Source organism: Bos mutus, chromosome 5 (assembly GCF_027580195.1).
Source record: "Bos mutus isolate GX-2022 chromosome 5, NWIPB_WYAK_1.1, whole genome shotgun sequence".
NCBI lineage: Eukaryota > Metazoa > Chordata > Mammalia > Artiodactyla > Bovidae > Bos > Bos mutus.
The window spans coordinates 45,069,931-45,087,199 of record NC_091621.1 but is presented as its reverse complement, the minus strand read 5'-3'; the positions used below and the strand labels follow the sequence as shown (position 1 = coordinate 45,087,199).

The 17,269-nt window shown below is 53.2% G+C and overlaps 1 protein-coding gene across 1 annotated transcript; it reads left to right on the top strand.

Annotated features, from left to right (window-relative positions):
• Positions 1–223: 223 nt before the first annotated feature.
• On the top strand, positions 224–7,982 carry KRT71 (keratin 71). Its single transcript, XM_070369990.1, has 9 exons — positions 224–670; positions 3,127–3,341; positions 3,798–3,858; positions 4,369–4,464; positions 4,811–4,975; positions 5,174–5,299; positions 5,980–6,200; positions 6,845–6,879; positions 7,698–7,982. The coding sequence occupies exons 1-9, from the start codon at positions 224–226 to the stop codon at positions 7,907–7,909; spliced, it is 1,578 nt and encodes a 525-aa protein (XP_070226091.1). The 3' UTR covers positions 7,910–7,982.
• The last annotated feature ends 9,287 nt before the right edge of the window (positions 7,983–17,269 follow it).

Genomic DNA, 17,269 nt, shown 5'->3' with positions numbered 1-17,269 from the left:
TTCAGAGGTGGGGAGGCTTGATCTCTAGCTCAGCACAGAGAAAATGACTTCTTGCTCGCAGGCAAGCCAAACCCATGAATTAAGCTCTTGACTGGCCAGCCACGAGCCCCAGTGCCAAGCGCATATAAAGGAGGGCACCTGCCAGTCCTCACTACAACCTGCAGAACCGTGTGGGAATTTGCCTTCGTTCCTCCAGCATCCAAGCTCCATCTCCACCAGAAGCATGAGCCGCCAATTCACCTGCAAGTCGGGAGCTGCTGCCAAGGGAGGCTTCAGCGGCTGCTCAGCTGTGCTCTCCGGAGGCAGCACGTCCTCCTACCGGGCAGGAGGCAAAGGGCTCAGTGGGGGCTTCGGAAGTCGGAGCCTTTACAACCTGGGCGGCGTCCGGAGCATCTCCTTCAACGTGGCCAGCGGCAGTGGGAAGAGTGGAGGTTATGGATTTGGCCGGGGCCGGGCCAGTGGTTTCGCCGGCAGCATGTTTGGCAGCGTGGCCCTGGGGCCCATGTGCCCAACTGTGTGCCCACCTGGAGGCATCCACCAGGTCACTGTCAATGAGAGCCTCCTGGCCCCCCTCAACGTGGAGCTGGACCCCGAGATCCAGAAAGTGCGTGCCCAGGAGCGGGAGCAGATCAAGGCTCTGAACAACAAGTTCGCCTCCTTCATCGACAAGGTGGGTCTGCTAGGACCTGGGGACCTGCAAACAGCCCTTGTCTTTTCTTCTTGGAACATGTGCTTTTGTTGCAGCAAGAGGGATTGAGGTTAGAAAGAGAAGGCACGGAATCCAGGGTGACTGAATTAAGGTTTCCTGTATAGTCTTCCCTGAGAAAAGACAGGTAGGTCAATCTCTACTGGCAGAGGCTTGTCAGGGTTACTGAAAGGAGCTCCAAAGAGAAGACAGACCCTTGCTTCTTACTCTTGAGAGCCAGCTTGGTGCTGCTGCTAAGCCTGGGCCCAAGCAGGCTATATGCAGGAAGGGGCCAGGGAAGCTGTCCTCCTCCTATCACTGCAAGCTGATCTCATCCTCTAGTCCTTCGACAGAAGGACTGGGAGCACCAGCGAATGGTCCTTCATGGGTGGCTTGGCCATGGGCATTAGTTTAGGTGGGCGAGGACTCTCTTGAGAGGCAGAAGAGCATGGTGGGGATGAGGTCTCCACCGTGCTCTGAAGTCAGACCTGGTTTCCACCTTGGCCCCATCACTGACCAGCTGTGTAACTTCCACCTTGGCCTTATCACTGACCAGCTGTGTGACTTTGTGTGGCTAAGCCAGTCACGTAGCCAGCCGTGTGGACGGGTGGAGAGTCATCCACCCTGTTTATGCCTCTGTTTCCTCATCTCCACCATGGAGATAATAACCTACCTCTTGGGGTCACTCTCAGATTTGTGAAAGAAAATGCATGTGAAGATCTTGGCATGATGCCTGATGCATGCTAAGTACTCCCCAGATGGCGGTTACTTTTATTATCACTTTAATCTCTGAAAGCTGAAGGAGGGGTGTTGAGAAGGAGAAAAATCAAAGGTCTGGAAGAAGCCTCAAGGGATCATCCAGTCCAGATAGGTCCTGCCTTTTTGTAGATAAGAAATGATTGCTCCCATTTTGCAAGTCAGCAAAGGCACGGGGCAATACCATTCCCAAGGTCATCTCCGGGCAAGGGAAGGTGCAGTTGGACGCTCAGCCTCCTGACTCCAGACCCAGTACTGGGCACTGGAGGACTCTGCTGACTACATGACAGTCAGGCACCAAGGATGGGTCAGCCCAGGACAAAGTCTATGTTGTGACAGTCAACGGCCATCAAAACCACAGCTCTGGACTCCAGTTTGGAGCAGTTCCTGCTGCCTCTGCTCACTTCAGGGGCTGCACTGTCTCTGTGGCTTCTTACCCCCTAAGCTTTTTCACATCTAGAAGAGCAAAGTATTCTGAGGTTTGGGAGATAGGAGTGGACTGACCTTGAGCTGCGTTGGTCAAACCTCATTAAGGAGTGAAAGTCTGGAGACACAGAAAGAAAGACAAGCATGAAGACAGTCACCTCTGTGAAAAAGCTGGTCTGCCTGGGGTGCCTCTGGGCTCAAAAGCCTGGAGGTTTCCTAAATAATTTTAGTCCCTAGAAGAGTACAATCCCATAAGCCCAGGAAGCCAGGGACGATGAGTACATGCTATCAGCCATCCAGATGTGGAGTCCAGATGTGCATTGTGGTGTCCTGGGTGTAGGGTTTTCCCTGTGGTGAATACTCAGTCTTATGGATAGGCTTGAAAGAGTCAGGATTGCTTAAACCAGACCAAATGCTGGAGGATCTGCTGGAAGCAAGCTGTTTGACCAATCCCACCTCAACACTGAAGCCCAGACAGTTTTCTGATGTCCTGTGTTTCTGACTTTAAGGAACACAACCTTGTTTAAAGTAGCTGTGATCACATATGATTAAGAGAAGTCACATTCAAAACAGAAAAACCAAAAGTCAACCCAAACCAAACAAGAGCGGTGGCTGCAGATCCACCAGCTCTGGTCAGTTTCCTGGCCCAGTGAGGCTACAATGGCATGGGAGTTCTGTCTGTCCATCTGCTCCATGAGCCAAGTTTGCTCTAGGGAAGATGGTTCTGAGGAGCAGGACTAGGGGAGTAGGAAGAGCCCTTGAGAAAGATGGAGTTGGACTCTGATGTCCAACTCCTTAGAACACGTTGGATGTTGGACTCCTTAGAACACCCAGGAGTTCTTGGTCTATTGAGCCTCTTGATCATGAAATACTAGAAAATGAAGAGCAGACTCCTGTCTTTTGAGTGGTCAGCCTTTCCAAAGATGGATTCAGCCTGACTCTGTTGCAGTAAATTCAGGCTCACCCCTGCCCTGGACTGGTTTGGCCATACTGGATTCAGAGTGATCAGATGCACGGGTTATTGGAACATATATCTGGGTTCAGTTCTGGGCTCTGATATTTATTAAACCACTGGACCTTGGGAGAGGTCAACTTCTCAGTTTCCCTTCCACAAGATAAGGTTAAAGATGTATGCACCTCAAATAGCTGTTGTGAGGGTAGAGGAGAAAATGCAGGGGGACCGCTTTGCCCAGCGCCCTAGAAGTGACAGGTGTGATGGTTTCCATGGAAGCTCAACATTTCTGGGCATCGGGTTTCAGGTGAGGTTCCTGGAGCAGCAGAACCAGGTGCTGGAGACCAAGTGGGAGTTGCTGCAGCAGCTGGACCTGAACAACTGTAAGAACAACCTGGAGCCCATCCTCGAGGGCTACATCAGCAACCTGCGGAAGCAGCTGGAGACACTGTCTGGGGACCGGGTGAGGCTGGACTCAGAGCTGAGGAGCGTACGGGACGTGGTGGAGGACTACAAGAAGAAGTGAGTGGGGAGGGGACTCCCTGTAGCTACATGACTGTCCCTGTCCCTTTTGAGCAGGAGTGGGCAGCTACCCCAGCTTGAAGTTTTTGGAGGCAGGGGGCAGTGTTCCTTGTCATACCAAGCAGAATCACCCAAGAAAGCTCTGGGACTTGTTCCCTGCTCCTCTGGCCTGGCACTTGGGACAGATGGGTGGCTTCCTTCAGGATGTGCATGCCACATGCTCTTCCTCATTTTTGAAGCTGAATCTCCAAAATCTCCTTCTTCCAAAATTGGTGATCACATCCTCTCCTCCAGGAAGCCTTCTTGCCTGGCTGGCCCCACAGGTCCTGGACTCTGCAGGCCCTCCAGCATCTGTGCCCTCTGTCAAGCACACTGCCCCCAGCTCAGGATCTTCCCTGGGCAAGCGAGGGTTCTCGGTGAGACATATTAACCAAAAAAGCCCTGGCATTCCCACAGGTATGAAGAAGAAATCAACAGGCGGACAGCGGCAGAGAATGAGTTTGTGCTGCTCAAGAAGGTGAGGTGGTAGGCTGGTCTGGGGTCTGGGGCTGGCCTGCGATCCGGTGGAGCTGAGCCTGCCAGTGTGCTCTGCTTTCAAAGAAAGTGAGCTTATTCTGAAATGGTGAGGGGAAAACCACGATGCAAGACTATCCAGAGAAGGCAAAAAAGACAGAGAGGATGGGGGCATTCTTGAGTGCTTAATGGGGGCAGAATTCTCCCACAGTGAAGAACAGCAGAGGACAGCACACAGAAGTCCCCTGAAGCTGCAGGCCTGGCTCGGATGCCACAGGATGACTGATAGCAGCCTGGCTGGGGCTCCTTTTCTTAGCAGGGCACCCCATCCCTACTGCCGAGAGAGCCCACTAACAGGATGGGGCAGGGCTGGGCCCTCTGCTCCTTCCTCCCCTTTCTCATGAGCCTCCCAAAGAGGAGAGGTGGCTAGTTCCCCGTGCAAGGGAGCGGCCTGCGGTATGTGTTGCCTTGGCTGCAGTGGCGGTGACCTGGGGATGGCTGGGCTATCTTTCAGGATGTGGATGCAGCTTATGCCAATAAGGTGGAGTTGCAGGCCAAGGTGGACTCCATGGACCAGGAGATCAAGTTCTTCAAGTGTCTCTATGAAGCTGTAAGTCTATCTCTCCATTCCACCCCTCTGAATGCTACCATTAGGGTAAGACTCTATTCTGAGACACCCAGGAGGGACACCCAGGCCCCCGGTCTCATCTATTCATCTCCATTTCAGCCCTGAGAGGCTCCTCATCTCCACTCTCTGGGTGGGAGGGAAATGGTCCTGGCCTTACCTCCATGGCAGCGGGATTCCGTCTGGGGCCTGGAGGGAACTCGCTATGCACCGTGAGCAGCAGTCTTGGTTTGGAGCCTCTAAATGGCATCACTGGGATTTGTTCACCTTATGAGGGAGGTTGCTGACCTCCATCAGTCACATCTTGAGATCATCCCTGATTCCCCTGCAGGAGATTGCTCAGATCCAGTCCCACATCAGTGACATGTCTGTCATCCTGTCCATGGACAACAACCGTGACCTGAACCTGGACAGCATTATTGACGAGGTCCGCGCCCAGTATGAGGACATTGCCCTGAAGAGCAAGGCTGAGGCTGAGGCACTGTACCAGACCAAGGTGAGCTGGCTGAAGCTAGGCCGGGGAGGGTGACCCCCTTAGACAGGAGGGCTGGGCCAGATCATTCTCAGAGTGGAGACAATATCCAGTTAAGTGTCCAGCATGGCCTGTCCCCATCACATCACCAACCCCAGCCACCATGCACTCCCACAACACACTCATCACCCCTAACCATGGCTCTGTTCTTTGGGTCCCCAGTTCCAGGAGTTGCAGCTGGCAGCCGGCCGGCATGGGGACGACCTCAAAAACACCAAAAATGAGATCTCGGAGCTCACCCGGCTTATCCAGAGAATCCGCTCAGAGATTGAGAATGTGAAGAAGCAGGTGAGATGGCTGGTTGCTTTGCCTGGGGCAGACGGGCACAACTGGTGGGGGTGGGGCGGAGGTGATGAATGGGCTGAGGGTGTCAGCCTCCCAAATCTCTGCCCAGGAAGCGAAAGGGGCCAAAGAGGTCACCTCATCAAACTCTTAGAGCAGGCATCGTTGGGGTGTCTCAATTGTGGCTCAAGTGCCGGGGGTATGGTAAGCACTTGGGAAATAATAGTTGGTCCTAGAGCATCTCCTTCCCCATGCCCTTGTCTCTGACCCCACACACCTGGGAAGCCACTGACATTGTACCTTCAATACAGTATTCCAGTGGTCTCTTCTCTCAGACTTTAAAGTCAACAGCAGAAGGCTGAGCTCTACTCTCACTCACTTTGTATTCTCAGCATAGGCTGGCCAAATAAATCACTTTGCAAGGAACTGAGTGGTGCTGAATTTATCAGGCTGCAGAACGCACTATTTTTCATCCACCAATGTCTAAACACAAGACAGTGAAGCTAAAGCTAAGGAAGGACCTGCCAATGCCAGAAAGGGCTCTAACTAGACGGGAGGAACAGGGAGGTCTGACAGGTGGAGGTGGGCGTGTCTGCTTCAGAATCTCAGAGAATGAGTGGGACTTGGATGTGGATGATTCTGGGGAGCGCTTCTGGTTTCCAATTGGTCTCCAATTCCCTGTTTAGGCTTCCAACTTGGAGACTGCCATCGCTGATGCCGAACAGAGGGGTGACAATGCTCTGAAGGATGCCAGGGCCAAGCTGGACGAGCTGGAGGCCGCCCTGCACCAGTCCAAGGAGGAGCTGGCCAGGATGATGCGCGAGTACCAGGAACTCATGAGCCTGAAGCTGGCCCTGGACATGGAGATCGCCACCTACCGCAAGCTGCTGGAGAGTGAGGAGTGCAGGTAATGGGGGACGCTCTGGCAGGAAGGCCCCAGGGGTTCGGGAAGGACCCAAGGAGAAAGCCCAACACATCCTAATCCAGAAAAGATGAGTTCTTGGGGACTGAAGAGGTGGTGATGCTAGGGAAAATAATAGAATTGATAATACCTACCCAGACATGAGTGCTTACTTCATTCCAGGTGCTGTGCTACGTGGATTGGCTCATTCAATCCTCACAACTTCCCTGTGTGTACCTGGGCACACTCCCATTCCCGCCAAAAAGAAAAAGAAAAACACATTACTTGTTCCATCTTCCTTAACTGCCCAGGTCCAAGATGAGCTTGTGAGAGATGGGCGGCCACTCCAGCATCCCCAGTGCTCTTGGGAGAAGGAAAAGATCAATGCCTGGGTCTGACCTTTGGGAGATGTCATGCTGTCTCTCAGATGTTAAACCTCATTAGGTTTAACTTGGATGGTTGCCTTGTTACCTCAAAGATTCAAGGGTGTCCCCAAAGCTTCTCAGGCTCTGTGGCAGAAGAGCCCTGGAATTTCCATAGGTGTCTACCGAGTTCAGAAACCCACGTTAGTCTGGTGGGGGCACTAGCTTTGAGGTTAATAGATTGCAGGTTGAATGACTGCTTGCTCTTATTTCTCCCCTTGTTAACAGGATGTCAGGAGAATTTCCCTCCCCTGTCAGCATCTGTAAGTACCTGTATGCTTGGACCTAAAACTGTACACTCTGTGGACTTGAAAGGGCCTTAGTTATACCCCATGTGTGGAGATGAGCAATCTAAGGACCAGAGAGGGAAAACCTTTGGCTGAAATCACACATCCAGATAGTGGGGCATGGCCAAGCAATCAGGCCTCCTGACTCCCAACCCAGGTCTCCTTCCCACTTATCACTTTCTCCCTGTTCCCAGGGGACGGCAGCTAGGAAGGCTCTCACCATGGGAATGGGGAAACAAAGGACATGGTGCAAGACAATGAGTATGGGTGAGAGGCCCAGAGAGCCAGGTTGCGAGGTTATGATCAGACCCGGGCTGGGGGACTGATGGACCTTGGAGGTCAAGTTGATAGTTGTTAGATCTCTAGATTTCTCACCAGGGTTAAGAGTTAAATCGTAGCTTCCCAAAGATGCCCCTGGAGGACAGCTGGCAGGAGGCAGGAGGAAGAGGCTGGAGACTGAGAAGTTTAGAGAAAAGGCTAACAGAAGAGGCAGGAGGTGTCCAGAATGACATGAGAGTCAGTGGGTACCTGGACCAAAGAGGTGGACCTCTGAGAGTTAAGAATCAGCTGGATTGAGTATAAGCTGGGCAAACCAAGGGTAGGGCATGGGGGGGGCAGTCTCTGCAATATTGTCCCCAGTGGGGAGGGAGTTGACTGTGACTGGGTCCCCCAGCCAACCTGCTGTTCCAAGAAGAGCTGCACCTGTCCTGGGGAAAGGCGGCCTCCTCTGGCCCAGGCCCTAGCTGTGCCTGCGGGTTGCTGACCCTGCTCTCCCCTCTGCTCTCTCCGCGCAGCCATCATCAGCAGCACCAGCGGCAGCGGCGGCTATGGCTTCCGGCCCAGCTCGGTCAGCGGAGGCTACGTGGCCAACAGCGGCAGCTGCATCTCTGGAGTGTGCAGTGTCCGTGGCGGGGAGAGCCGGAGCCGGAGCAGCACCACCGACTACAAGGATGCCTTGGGGAAGGGCTCCAGCCTGAGTGCCCCCTCCAAGAAAGCCAGTCGGTAGAGTCCGCTGCCCTCCCGCCATCCCTGCGTCCCCGCTCTGGCTCGCACACTTGCGCTCTCCCCAGCCCATTGTCAGCCCCACCCCCACCCCGCCCAGCCTGCTCTTGTACCTCCGGTGCTGGCCTTGGCCGCTCACTTCTCCAGACTGTGTCTTACTGAACCTGGACAGGTGTGGACAACTAAGCTTGGTGAAATTCCTCCTTGCACATGCTGGAGTTTGCCTCCTTGGCTGTGGTCCCTGAACCATGCCATGGGCTCCCAGCCTTTCGTCCTCTGCACAGCCTTTGACTCAGTTGCTGATTACTCTGTCTGGCTCCGTGGGTCTCAGACCCAGGCCCTCTTCTCACACTGGGGCCTTTGTCCCAGCTCCTGCTTGTGGTAGGAGAGGGCTCTGTGTTCAGGTAAAAGAGGGCTGAAGGACAGACGACCAAACGAGACCATCCCCACCCCACCCTGTCTGGCTCACGACTCATTCTGAGTGGACCGAGTACAACTCAGGGACTCTTCTTCATTCTATCCTGCACCTACAAGCAGGGAAGAGGAGGCCCCTTCATTTCTCCTTTCCCCTTAAAGACCCTCCCACTGCATCCTCAATAAACAGCACGATCTGATGGCTTGGTCTCTGAGTGGTCAAGGTGCGCGCACGGACCTCCGTTCAGATGCTCATGTGAGCAGATGCCACACAGGCACACGGACACACACATTACACCACGGCATATCACCTGGGCAGCCCGTATTTCCAGGTTAATCTTCTCTGTAGAGCAGAAAAGAAGATGCTCTCTGAGCCCACATGGCAGAGGGGCTGGGAGCACATGTTGGGCTGTAGGGACATGAAGTGTGGAGAAGAGTTGGGAAGAGAGAGGGAGAGGGCGTGGGGGAAAGAAAAGGAAAGCATAGCCAGGGTGTGTGTGTGGCCTGGTTTGCAGCTTTCAACAAGTGTTGCCTGTGTCCACTGGCAGAAATGGTCCTGCTCTTGACAGAGACTCTGGTCTCTTTCTGAGAACTGCTTGTTTCCTAGATGGTGGGAGCTAGGCAGGCAGTTATCTGCATTTGTTCAACCTGTGCCTCACTCTCACAGTCCTGGCCTCTGGGCAGGGCGGTGGATCTCCCAAGGAGGGTGGAGGTGGTGGGGACCGAACCCCCGGCTCCTCTTAGAAAATCTAAGATAGGGAACAAGTTTTTAGAGCCTGAGCCCAGGCTGGGGCGGAGTCAGTTGGGTGTGGGGCAGACTGTGAGATTTCGTGACTGTGCAGTTGGCGCTTCCCCAGACACTTGTCTGTCCTGCTCCCACTGTGGTGGAGGCCATTCCTGCCCTGTGGTGGGAAGGACTGTAAGGAGGCAGATGGATGGATTCCACAGCGACCGTAGAGAGCTGGCAAACCTCAGCCAGGAAGTCCCTGGAGTTCACAAGGGCTTCCAAAGATGGAGGAGGAGGGATTGGATAATAGGATGGATGGGCTAGGTTGGCAGATAGAACTCGAGAGTAGTGGCTTGGGCTTAGAGCAAGGCCACAAGGCCAGGCTTGAACCCCCCACCACCCAGGAAGTAACCATTGGCCAGGGCTTCCAGGCTGCCCTCAACCAGGAAGTCAATGCCACCTTTCAGCAGGTGTGGGTAGAGGAGGGGCAAGCAGATCAAGACTCAGAAGCAAGTTTTGCTTCCCTGGTTGACAAGGTGAGGCTGGTGTGTATGTGTGCTTCCAGAACTGGGTAGAGACATTGCCATTTCCTCAGTAAAGGAGTCACACACACCTGCTATCTCTGCCACTCTCCTCCCTTTGCAGCAGTAAGGACTGAGATGAGACAGCAGAAAGAACTTTCCGGTTGAGAAGTTTAGAAGAAATGCTAGATTCTCAAATATGGGGATAGAGACTGTCTCTCTAGATGCTGCTGTTTTATCAACCAGGTTGTGGGGAGGGAGCGAAGGCTCCCTCCCCAGGGCTCATGGAGGTCTTCTGAGTGGGCAGGGTGCTTCTGGGTTCTGGGTCCATTTTCTAGAACAGCAGATCACAGTGCTGGAGAGTGAGTGAAGCTTCTTGCAGCAGGCAATCAGGAGCCACGCACTGAGGCCCCTCATCAGGACTTAAGTTATCAGCTTGGCAGGTCTGAGAGTGGGATGGCTGGGCTGAATGTGCACTGCAGACTTGGTTTGGGGAGCATGAGAGGGCTCTGGGGAAGGACTAATGACAATGACTAGCAAGTAGGGTGGCCACTATGTTACACGAGTCTACAAGGTCATTGGATTGTGGTTACTGAGAGCAATGGTTCTTGACATTGGCTGAAAAATAACCTAGGAATTTCAAAACAAATACTGTTGCCTGAGCCTCTATTACAAATCAGTTAAGTCAGGCTACTGGGGTGGGGTCCAAGTTTCACCAGTATCTTTTGAAGTTAGTGAAGGGATTCTAGGGAGCTGCTTGAGCTGAGAACCGCTGGTCTAGGATGTGGTCTTAGGGATCCAGAAAGGAAGAATGCCGTGATCGATTAGTAATGCCTGCTGTGGTGGGAGGTGAAGGGAGTCGAGGCATAGGATGCCCTCTCTCACTGGTGCTCACCTGTGGCTTCATGGTTTGCCGAGTACTTTCACGTCCATCATCTGAACAGCACTGAAAGTGAGGGAATGCCACTCTTGTAATTTTACATGCAAAAAAACTGACGATCAGATCCTCGGTCTATCAACAACCATCCTAGGCTGGAGAAGACCTCAGAGGTACCCTGTCTCTTGCCTAAAGGACTGAATGGAGAGTGAGGGCAGGGCTCTAGCTTAATGCACGAGTCTGGACTGGAGTAGGTGCTTGACAGTGCTGCCACCTGCCTGCTCCCCCATCCTGGCAGGTTCCAGGGGAGATCAACCGCAGGGTCAGTGCAGAAGAGGGCTCAGGGTTGCCCTGACACATCACAGGCCCCAATATCCTAATGTGAGGGCCCTCTGTGCTGCATAGCAGGAGCTGCTTTCTTTTTTTCACCAGTGAAGGAACTGAGACCCAAGGAGGGGCAAGGGCCTCATCTAAGGTCACCTAGGTCATCAGGGGCAGAGCCAGGCTCAGACCCCAAAGTCCTATGATCTGTCTGTTCAACACACCCATGGTAGGATGTCATCAGTCTTCAACAGGGGTGAAGGCACTGTGCCTGAAGGTGGGCAGGTTAGGGACCCGAGAAGCCTCGGGAGTATAGGGGATTCTGGATAGTCAGAGAGGGGAGAGCACTTTACAGCTTTCAGTGGCATTGGTGGACAGAGCAGTGCAGGTGGGCCTGTGGCAAATCAGGGAGGCCGGGGGAGGAGGCAGCAGAAGGGGCAGCAGGAAGAGGCTGCTTTGGGGAGCAGATGGTGCATCATGTGTAGCCTTTTGCTTCTGCTCCTGGAAGCCCAGGAGGGGCAGAGGGAAGAAACGGGGTCCCTGGAGACAGAGGAAAAGAGGGGTGGGCTCACTGTAACAGGGATGAGGTCCAGGGTCCTTCCTACCCTCGGGGTGTGGAGGGAACTTCAGTGGAGCTGAAGGCCCGGATGGAGGTGCTGTGTAGGGGTCCCATCAGGGCTGGCTCTGGGGGTCAGAGGGGTGACTGAGTCGGTTCTGGTCTCTCCAGGATGACACTGAACTGAGTGTGCCCTTGGAGTTGCCGTGGCCTGGGTTTCCTCTGCTGCTGAACTGTTTCCATCTTCCCCACCCCCAGGGTCGGGTTTCATGTCCACTTCCCACACACACACACCAAAACTGAACCTCAGGAAGGGAAAGTGATGGAGCCTGGGCCAGGTCGTTGACTCCAAACATTTCTCCTGGAGGGTTCCTGCCTGCCAGAACAGTTCATTCTGGACCCCCAGATCCAGCTGGTGTGAGGACAAAGGCCTGGTCACGTGCACTCAGAGTACAAAGTGTGTTTCTAAGTCAGGGAGTTCCTTAGGCTACAGTGTCCAAAGAGCTGGCCTGCAGGCCTGGGGCTGAGCTTTTCACAGCCTTTCAGGAGGGAACCAACAGGCCTGGGCCTCAGACATGTCCATGTTTCTGTCCACGGGCAACAAGCAGCTCCTGGGCCAGGCTGCATCATCCCAGTAGAAGAACGTGATGGCCCTGCAGAGGGAAGCCCAAGTCCTGGAAGACCAGGAGCCCTGTAGTGCTCTCTAGCTGGGTTGCCTGACTAAAGGGCCAGGTCCAGGGCCCAGGACACTTTAAATGGGTGCCCAAAGTGGGAAGGGGATGACTAGGGGGCCCGCCTAACATCTCTAAGCCAGTCTCTGAGGCTGCAGGCAGGAACTGGAGGTTAATCACTGGGGGGTGATGGAGACGTTGGGGCAGCTCATAGTCTGGAGACTGGTTTAGAGACAGCCTAGAGACTACTGGCCAGCTCCACTGTGCAGGATGGCTTGTGTCAGAGGGAGCCTGGAGTGGAGCTGAGGGGCAAGGGCCGGGCTTGGATGGATCCCGAGAGTATAGAGGCTATGGTTGGCCATATCAATGGGAGAAGAGGAGAGAGAGGAGCCATCATGTATTCCTTTCCTCAGATGCAGATAGTGAAGGCCTTTGATACTTGGCAAGTGCCCCTTGCTTTCTGAGACCCTGTCTCTGCTCCCCTGCCCACCTGACTCATTTCCTCCTCCCAGACCAACGACAGGGACTGAATCGTCTTCACCTGTGTACTCCTGTGCCTGGCACACCGTTTGTACTCAGCACAAGTGGGTGAACTAAGCCCCCCAACACCCAGCACGCTCTGACTCCAGGCTGCCATGGAGGGTCCTGACAGGAGCTGGTCCTTGGTATAACCCACTGAAGGCCCTGCAGCAGGAAAGCCAGACATATCAGTGGCCCAGCTGGGGGACTGTCGGGGTGTGTGAGTCAGGCTGGCTGTAGATGTGGACATTGGCACCCTTGGGACATCTCTGGAGAGCAAGGAGAGCAAAGGGGGTTCCAGATGGCATCCAGGGATCCTTCCAAGGGGCTGCAGCCTCTTGACTCTGACCTCTGCCCTGTTCCCTCTCTTCATCTGTGGAGCCTCAGCCCTTAGCCCCTTTCCTATACTTCAGGTCCAGAGTAGCAGGTAGGGGTCCTAGGACAGGATTTGGAAACTGATGTTTATGGAGCCCTAGCCCTGGGCTGGCACCTCTCTGAGGCAGGTGGTGCTGTTCCTAAGACTGACATGCTAAATCCAAGGCCACTGAGCAGTACCTGGAGCCAGGATTCCATGAGCTCCGTCTCCCAGAGCCCACACTCTTTCCACATTGCCACCCTGCCTGGCGTGGGAACGGCCTGCCTCTGCCCACCCAGCTGCTGTGCATTTGTTCCCACCCTACCCTGACATCCCACGGGCTCCCTGCCCATTCTCTGTTGGAACTTTCATAGTGTTCTGTCATCGGAAGCCTGATGTCTCTGAGTCCTTGGCACTGGGCTGGGTTCCCTTTTCACCTCGTGATTGCCATTAGGCCATCTCAGTTTTACATACTGCCAGCTTCCTGCAGAAGCTGTGGCCCCATAGTCACTGGTCAGTCACAGTGGCCCATCCCCTCAATGTTGGGGGTCTTTAGGGCAGTACCTTGATCAAGCTTCTCTTGATCCTGGTCTCCCATGCTAGAGGCAGCCAGGGGTGGTGGCGGCCCTGGATCAGGAGCAGGTGGGGGTGATGAAGAGGTGGTGAGTGCTTAGTCGTTCAGTCTTGTCCAAATCTGTGCAACCCCATGGACTGTAGCCTGACAGGCTCCTCCGTCCATGGAATTCTCCAGGCAAGAATACTGAAATGGGTAGCCATTTCCTTCTCCAGAGGATCTTCCTGACCCGGGGATCAAATCTGTGTCTCCTGCATTGCAGTTGGATTCTTTACCATCTGAGCCACCAGGGAAGCCCTGAAGAGGTGGTGGAGGTGGGCTAAGTGGACAGGGGTGGAAGAGGTTTTGGAAGGAATGGAACTGAAGCAGACTAGAGTGGGCAGTTTATCTTGAGAAGCTGTCTGGGCTCTGGGAGCAGAAGCATCAAAATGAAATCCTAGATCAGCAAGAAGAATCTGGAGATACAAGAAGGAGACAGCCCGGCCATGCAAGTTGGTGCTTCTGGTCCCTGTCGTTTGCCTAGACATTGGTATGGTGGCCAGTCCAGCCAGCTGAGGATGGCTGCCACTTCTGCCACCACCATGACAGGGGTATCTTTAGTTTTCCTGAGCATCTTCGGAGGAGACTCGGGAGACCTCATGTCTCACCACTTGACCTTGGAAAAGTTCTGCTTCCTCTCTGACCACCGCCCCTCAAGCCATCCAGGACCCTGGCTCCCTATCATGCGTGTGTCATCTTGCCCGGCAGTGAAGACTGTTTCTCCTCTGGCTTACTCACCTGCTGCCTCTCAGGGCTGGAGATCCTTGGGGCCCATGGCCTAACCCCACTGGCCCAAATCTTATCAACTGAGGGCTGATCAACACCTCTTGAGAAGATGGGACATTTTCAAGTCTGAGAGTCTCTCTGCCTTAGCTATTTCTGTCCCACCATTCTAGACTGAATACAATCACTGTGCACGGCCAGTGTTTGTGGAAGAGGGAGAAAAAGCCATCCAAAAATGAAGAATAGGCCACAGAGGAGGTAACTGAGAAGCACAGAGGAGCCAAGGAGTCTTTCCTTTAGGAGAAATAGAAAATAAATTTATGCTCTATGAACTAGCTCTGACTCTTTTGTTTGTTTGAATAGCTCATAGATAGCCTTGGAATCCAGCCAAATCAGGAAAGAGGGGCCTCCAGGTTGTCATAGAAAATCCTCAAACCAAATAAGAGGTGGATGAATCATGGCTTTGACTGCCCAAAGGACAGATGGGACAGGGTAGATGATGGAAAGATTCCTGTCTGACTCCCCACCCACCCCCCACCTCCAGTCCCCACATTTCAAGTCAGCAAATAGAGCATCAGGGCAAGGGACCCCATGCAGGCTGAGGCAGGTTTGCAAAGGAGGGTTGGTGGGGACACTGCACCCTCTGGAGCCAGAAAGTTTGGGGTGTTCTTTCTGTATGTCATCAGCTGGCAGGTCAGCCCAGGCCCAGCGTTCCCTCTGACTCCCCTTCCTCCATAGTCAGAGGTGGTGAGGGTTGGGTACCACCCTTTGAGGATCCTTTGCAGTTTCTCAGAGGCCCTAAGAGCACTTGATTAATTGCCCCCTGCTTGAAAGATGTAAGTGATGACAGTGTGAATGGTTCAGAGTCCACGATCCAGCAGGATTTCAAATAAGATGCTAAGGCTGCCAGCTTCTAATTGGGCCAAAATGGGATCAATGACCATTGACTGCCTTTATTGTTTCAAAAAAGAAAAGGACCATTTAACAGTAGGAGGCACACGCTCTCAGAACAAGATCAGCCCTTGAGTTTAAACAAAGTCAGCCACACAAGAAACTTATTGCACCATACTTATCTTTCTCCCTTAGCTCCAGACCAGTGAAAACTGCTTCAGCATTTATTGTACAACCTCTTCCTATCTCAGCCCCTCATCCAAATGATGAGTGTAAAAGCACTCTGTCAATGACACGACACTGAGAAAATCATCAAAAGGAAAGATAAAGGGGAAGTCTGTAGAAAAAGAGCATGAGCTGCAGGATGAAAGAGTGATGACAGTGATGATCCTGCACAAGGAATGTGGCGAGAGGGGAAGGGAGGAGTGGGCTACTGGTCCACCCTGCAGGGCTGCGCCCACACCAAGAACCTTGTTCCCTATGCCTGCTTCCTCTTCTGCAAAAATGAAAATAATAACCACCTCCTGTTTTTGTAGTGGCTGAGACATAAAAATGCCAGGCCCATAATAAATGTCAGCTATTATTGTTATTGTTATTAGGAACAATGATAGCTAGGAAACCACCGATAACTTTTAGAGGTTCACTGGGACTCCGATCCTAATTTGATTTCCCAGCAGCGAGTCCCTTCTTTGGCATTTCCCTTCTTTGGCATTGACGCTAGAGGTAAAGAACCCACTTGCCAATGCAGGAGACGTAAGAGATGCGGGTTTGATCCCTGGGTCAAGAAGATCCCCTGGAGGAGGGCATGGAAACCCACAGTATGCTTGCCTAGAGAATCCCACGGACAGAGGAGCCTGGTGGGCTACAGTCCATAGGGTCTCAAAGAGTTGGACACAACTGAAGCGACTTAGCCATGCACACGTCAGACTGATATGTTTGAGCCTGTTTCTGAAACTGCCTCCTCCAGGGAACTAATCCAGGTCTACAGAGCCCATGGCTTCTTTCTCAGTCTCACCCCACCAGAATGGAGCTTTTGCCCCTGGACTTTTTCCTGAACCAAACCCCTGGAGTTTCCTCCTAAAACTTTGCCTTTCTCCTATCATGTAGATGTTGCTAAGTTTGTGGCTTACTTGAAACAGGATTGCTACATTTCCCCCAGGGCCTCCTGGTTATTTATGAGTAGTCTCAGTGCTGGAGGTATCTTCTCCAGGGTCCCTGGTGGGCAGAGCCTGGGAGGTCCATGTCTCCCTGTGCAGTGATCAGGACAGAACTGTCTCCAGGTGAACTTGCTGTTTTTGATGATGGTGGGAAGAAGACACCCGCAGAGTCATGCCCGCAGAACTCTGAAGGCTACTCCCCCGCACCACGCCCCTTGCTGCAGCTCAGCCCACCTCTCTGCCTCACTGAAGACCTGTCTTTGACTGGACTGGGAATGGCCACCTTTCATCCCGCAGGGCCAGGTGTGCCAGAAGTCACTGCCAAAGCTGACTTCCAGTGGCGAGGGTCTCAGGGCAAGAGCAGGCAGGCAGGGCTTGGGCTAAGAACCAAGCCTGGAAATGGAAACTCCGTGACACCATGATTGACTATTCAGGGCCGGTGTCTGGAAACTGGGCTATGAGCCTGGATGGGTAAGAGGAGAATAGGCTGAAAAAAGACATCCTGAGAGGAACAAAGCCTGGTGGGAGAGAGGGAGGAGGGTTTGGAGATGGGAGGGGGAGGGTCCACCAGTCACATTGCTGAAGTCTGCACATTTGGAAAGTGAAGGATGGGGGGGACAATGGGCAGGATCTGGGTGCAGGAGGGTCAGAGACAGTGGTGTGCTGGTTAAAGCTTAATCAGCTCTTCGAGAAAAAATGTGTATACGTAAATACACACACACGAATATATACACACAAATGCATATATGTACATATGTATAACACATACATGTACATAAACAATTTTATGTTTTAGTGATACATAAAGTGTTTTTATGGGGCTTCCTGGGTGGCTCAGTGGTAAAGAATCCGCCTGCCGATGCAGGAGATGCTGGTCTATGGATAAGGAAGATCGCTTGGAGAAGGATATGGCGACCCACTCCAGTATCCTTGCCTGGAAAATCCCATGGACAGAGGAGACTGACAGCCTCTGGTCATGGGATCACAAAAGAGTCGGACACCACTTAGCAACTGAACAA

Coding starts and splice junctions, on each gene's coding strand:
- KRT71 (XM_070369990.1), top strand. CDS start 224: ATGAGCCGCCAATTCACCTGCAAGTCGGGAGCTGCTGCCAAGGGAGGC. Junction 4,465..4,810: donor TCAAGTGTCTCTATGAAGCT/GTAAGTCTATCT, acceptor ATTCCCCTGCAG/GAGATTGCTCAGATCCAGTC. Junction 6,201..6,844: donor CTGGAGAGTGAGGAGTGCAG/GTAATGGGGGAC, acceptor CCTTGTTAACAG/GATGTCAGGAGAATTTCCCT.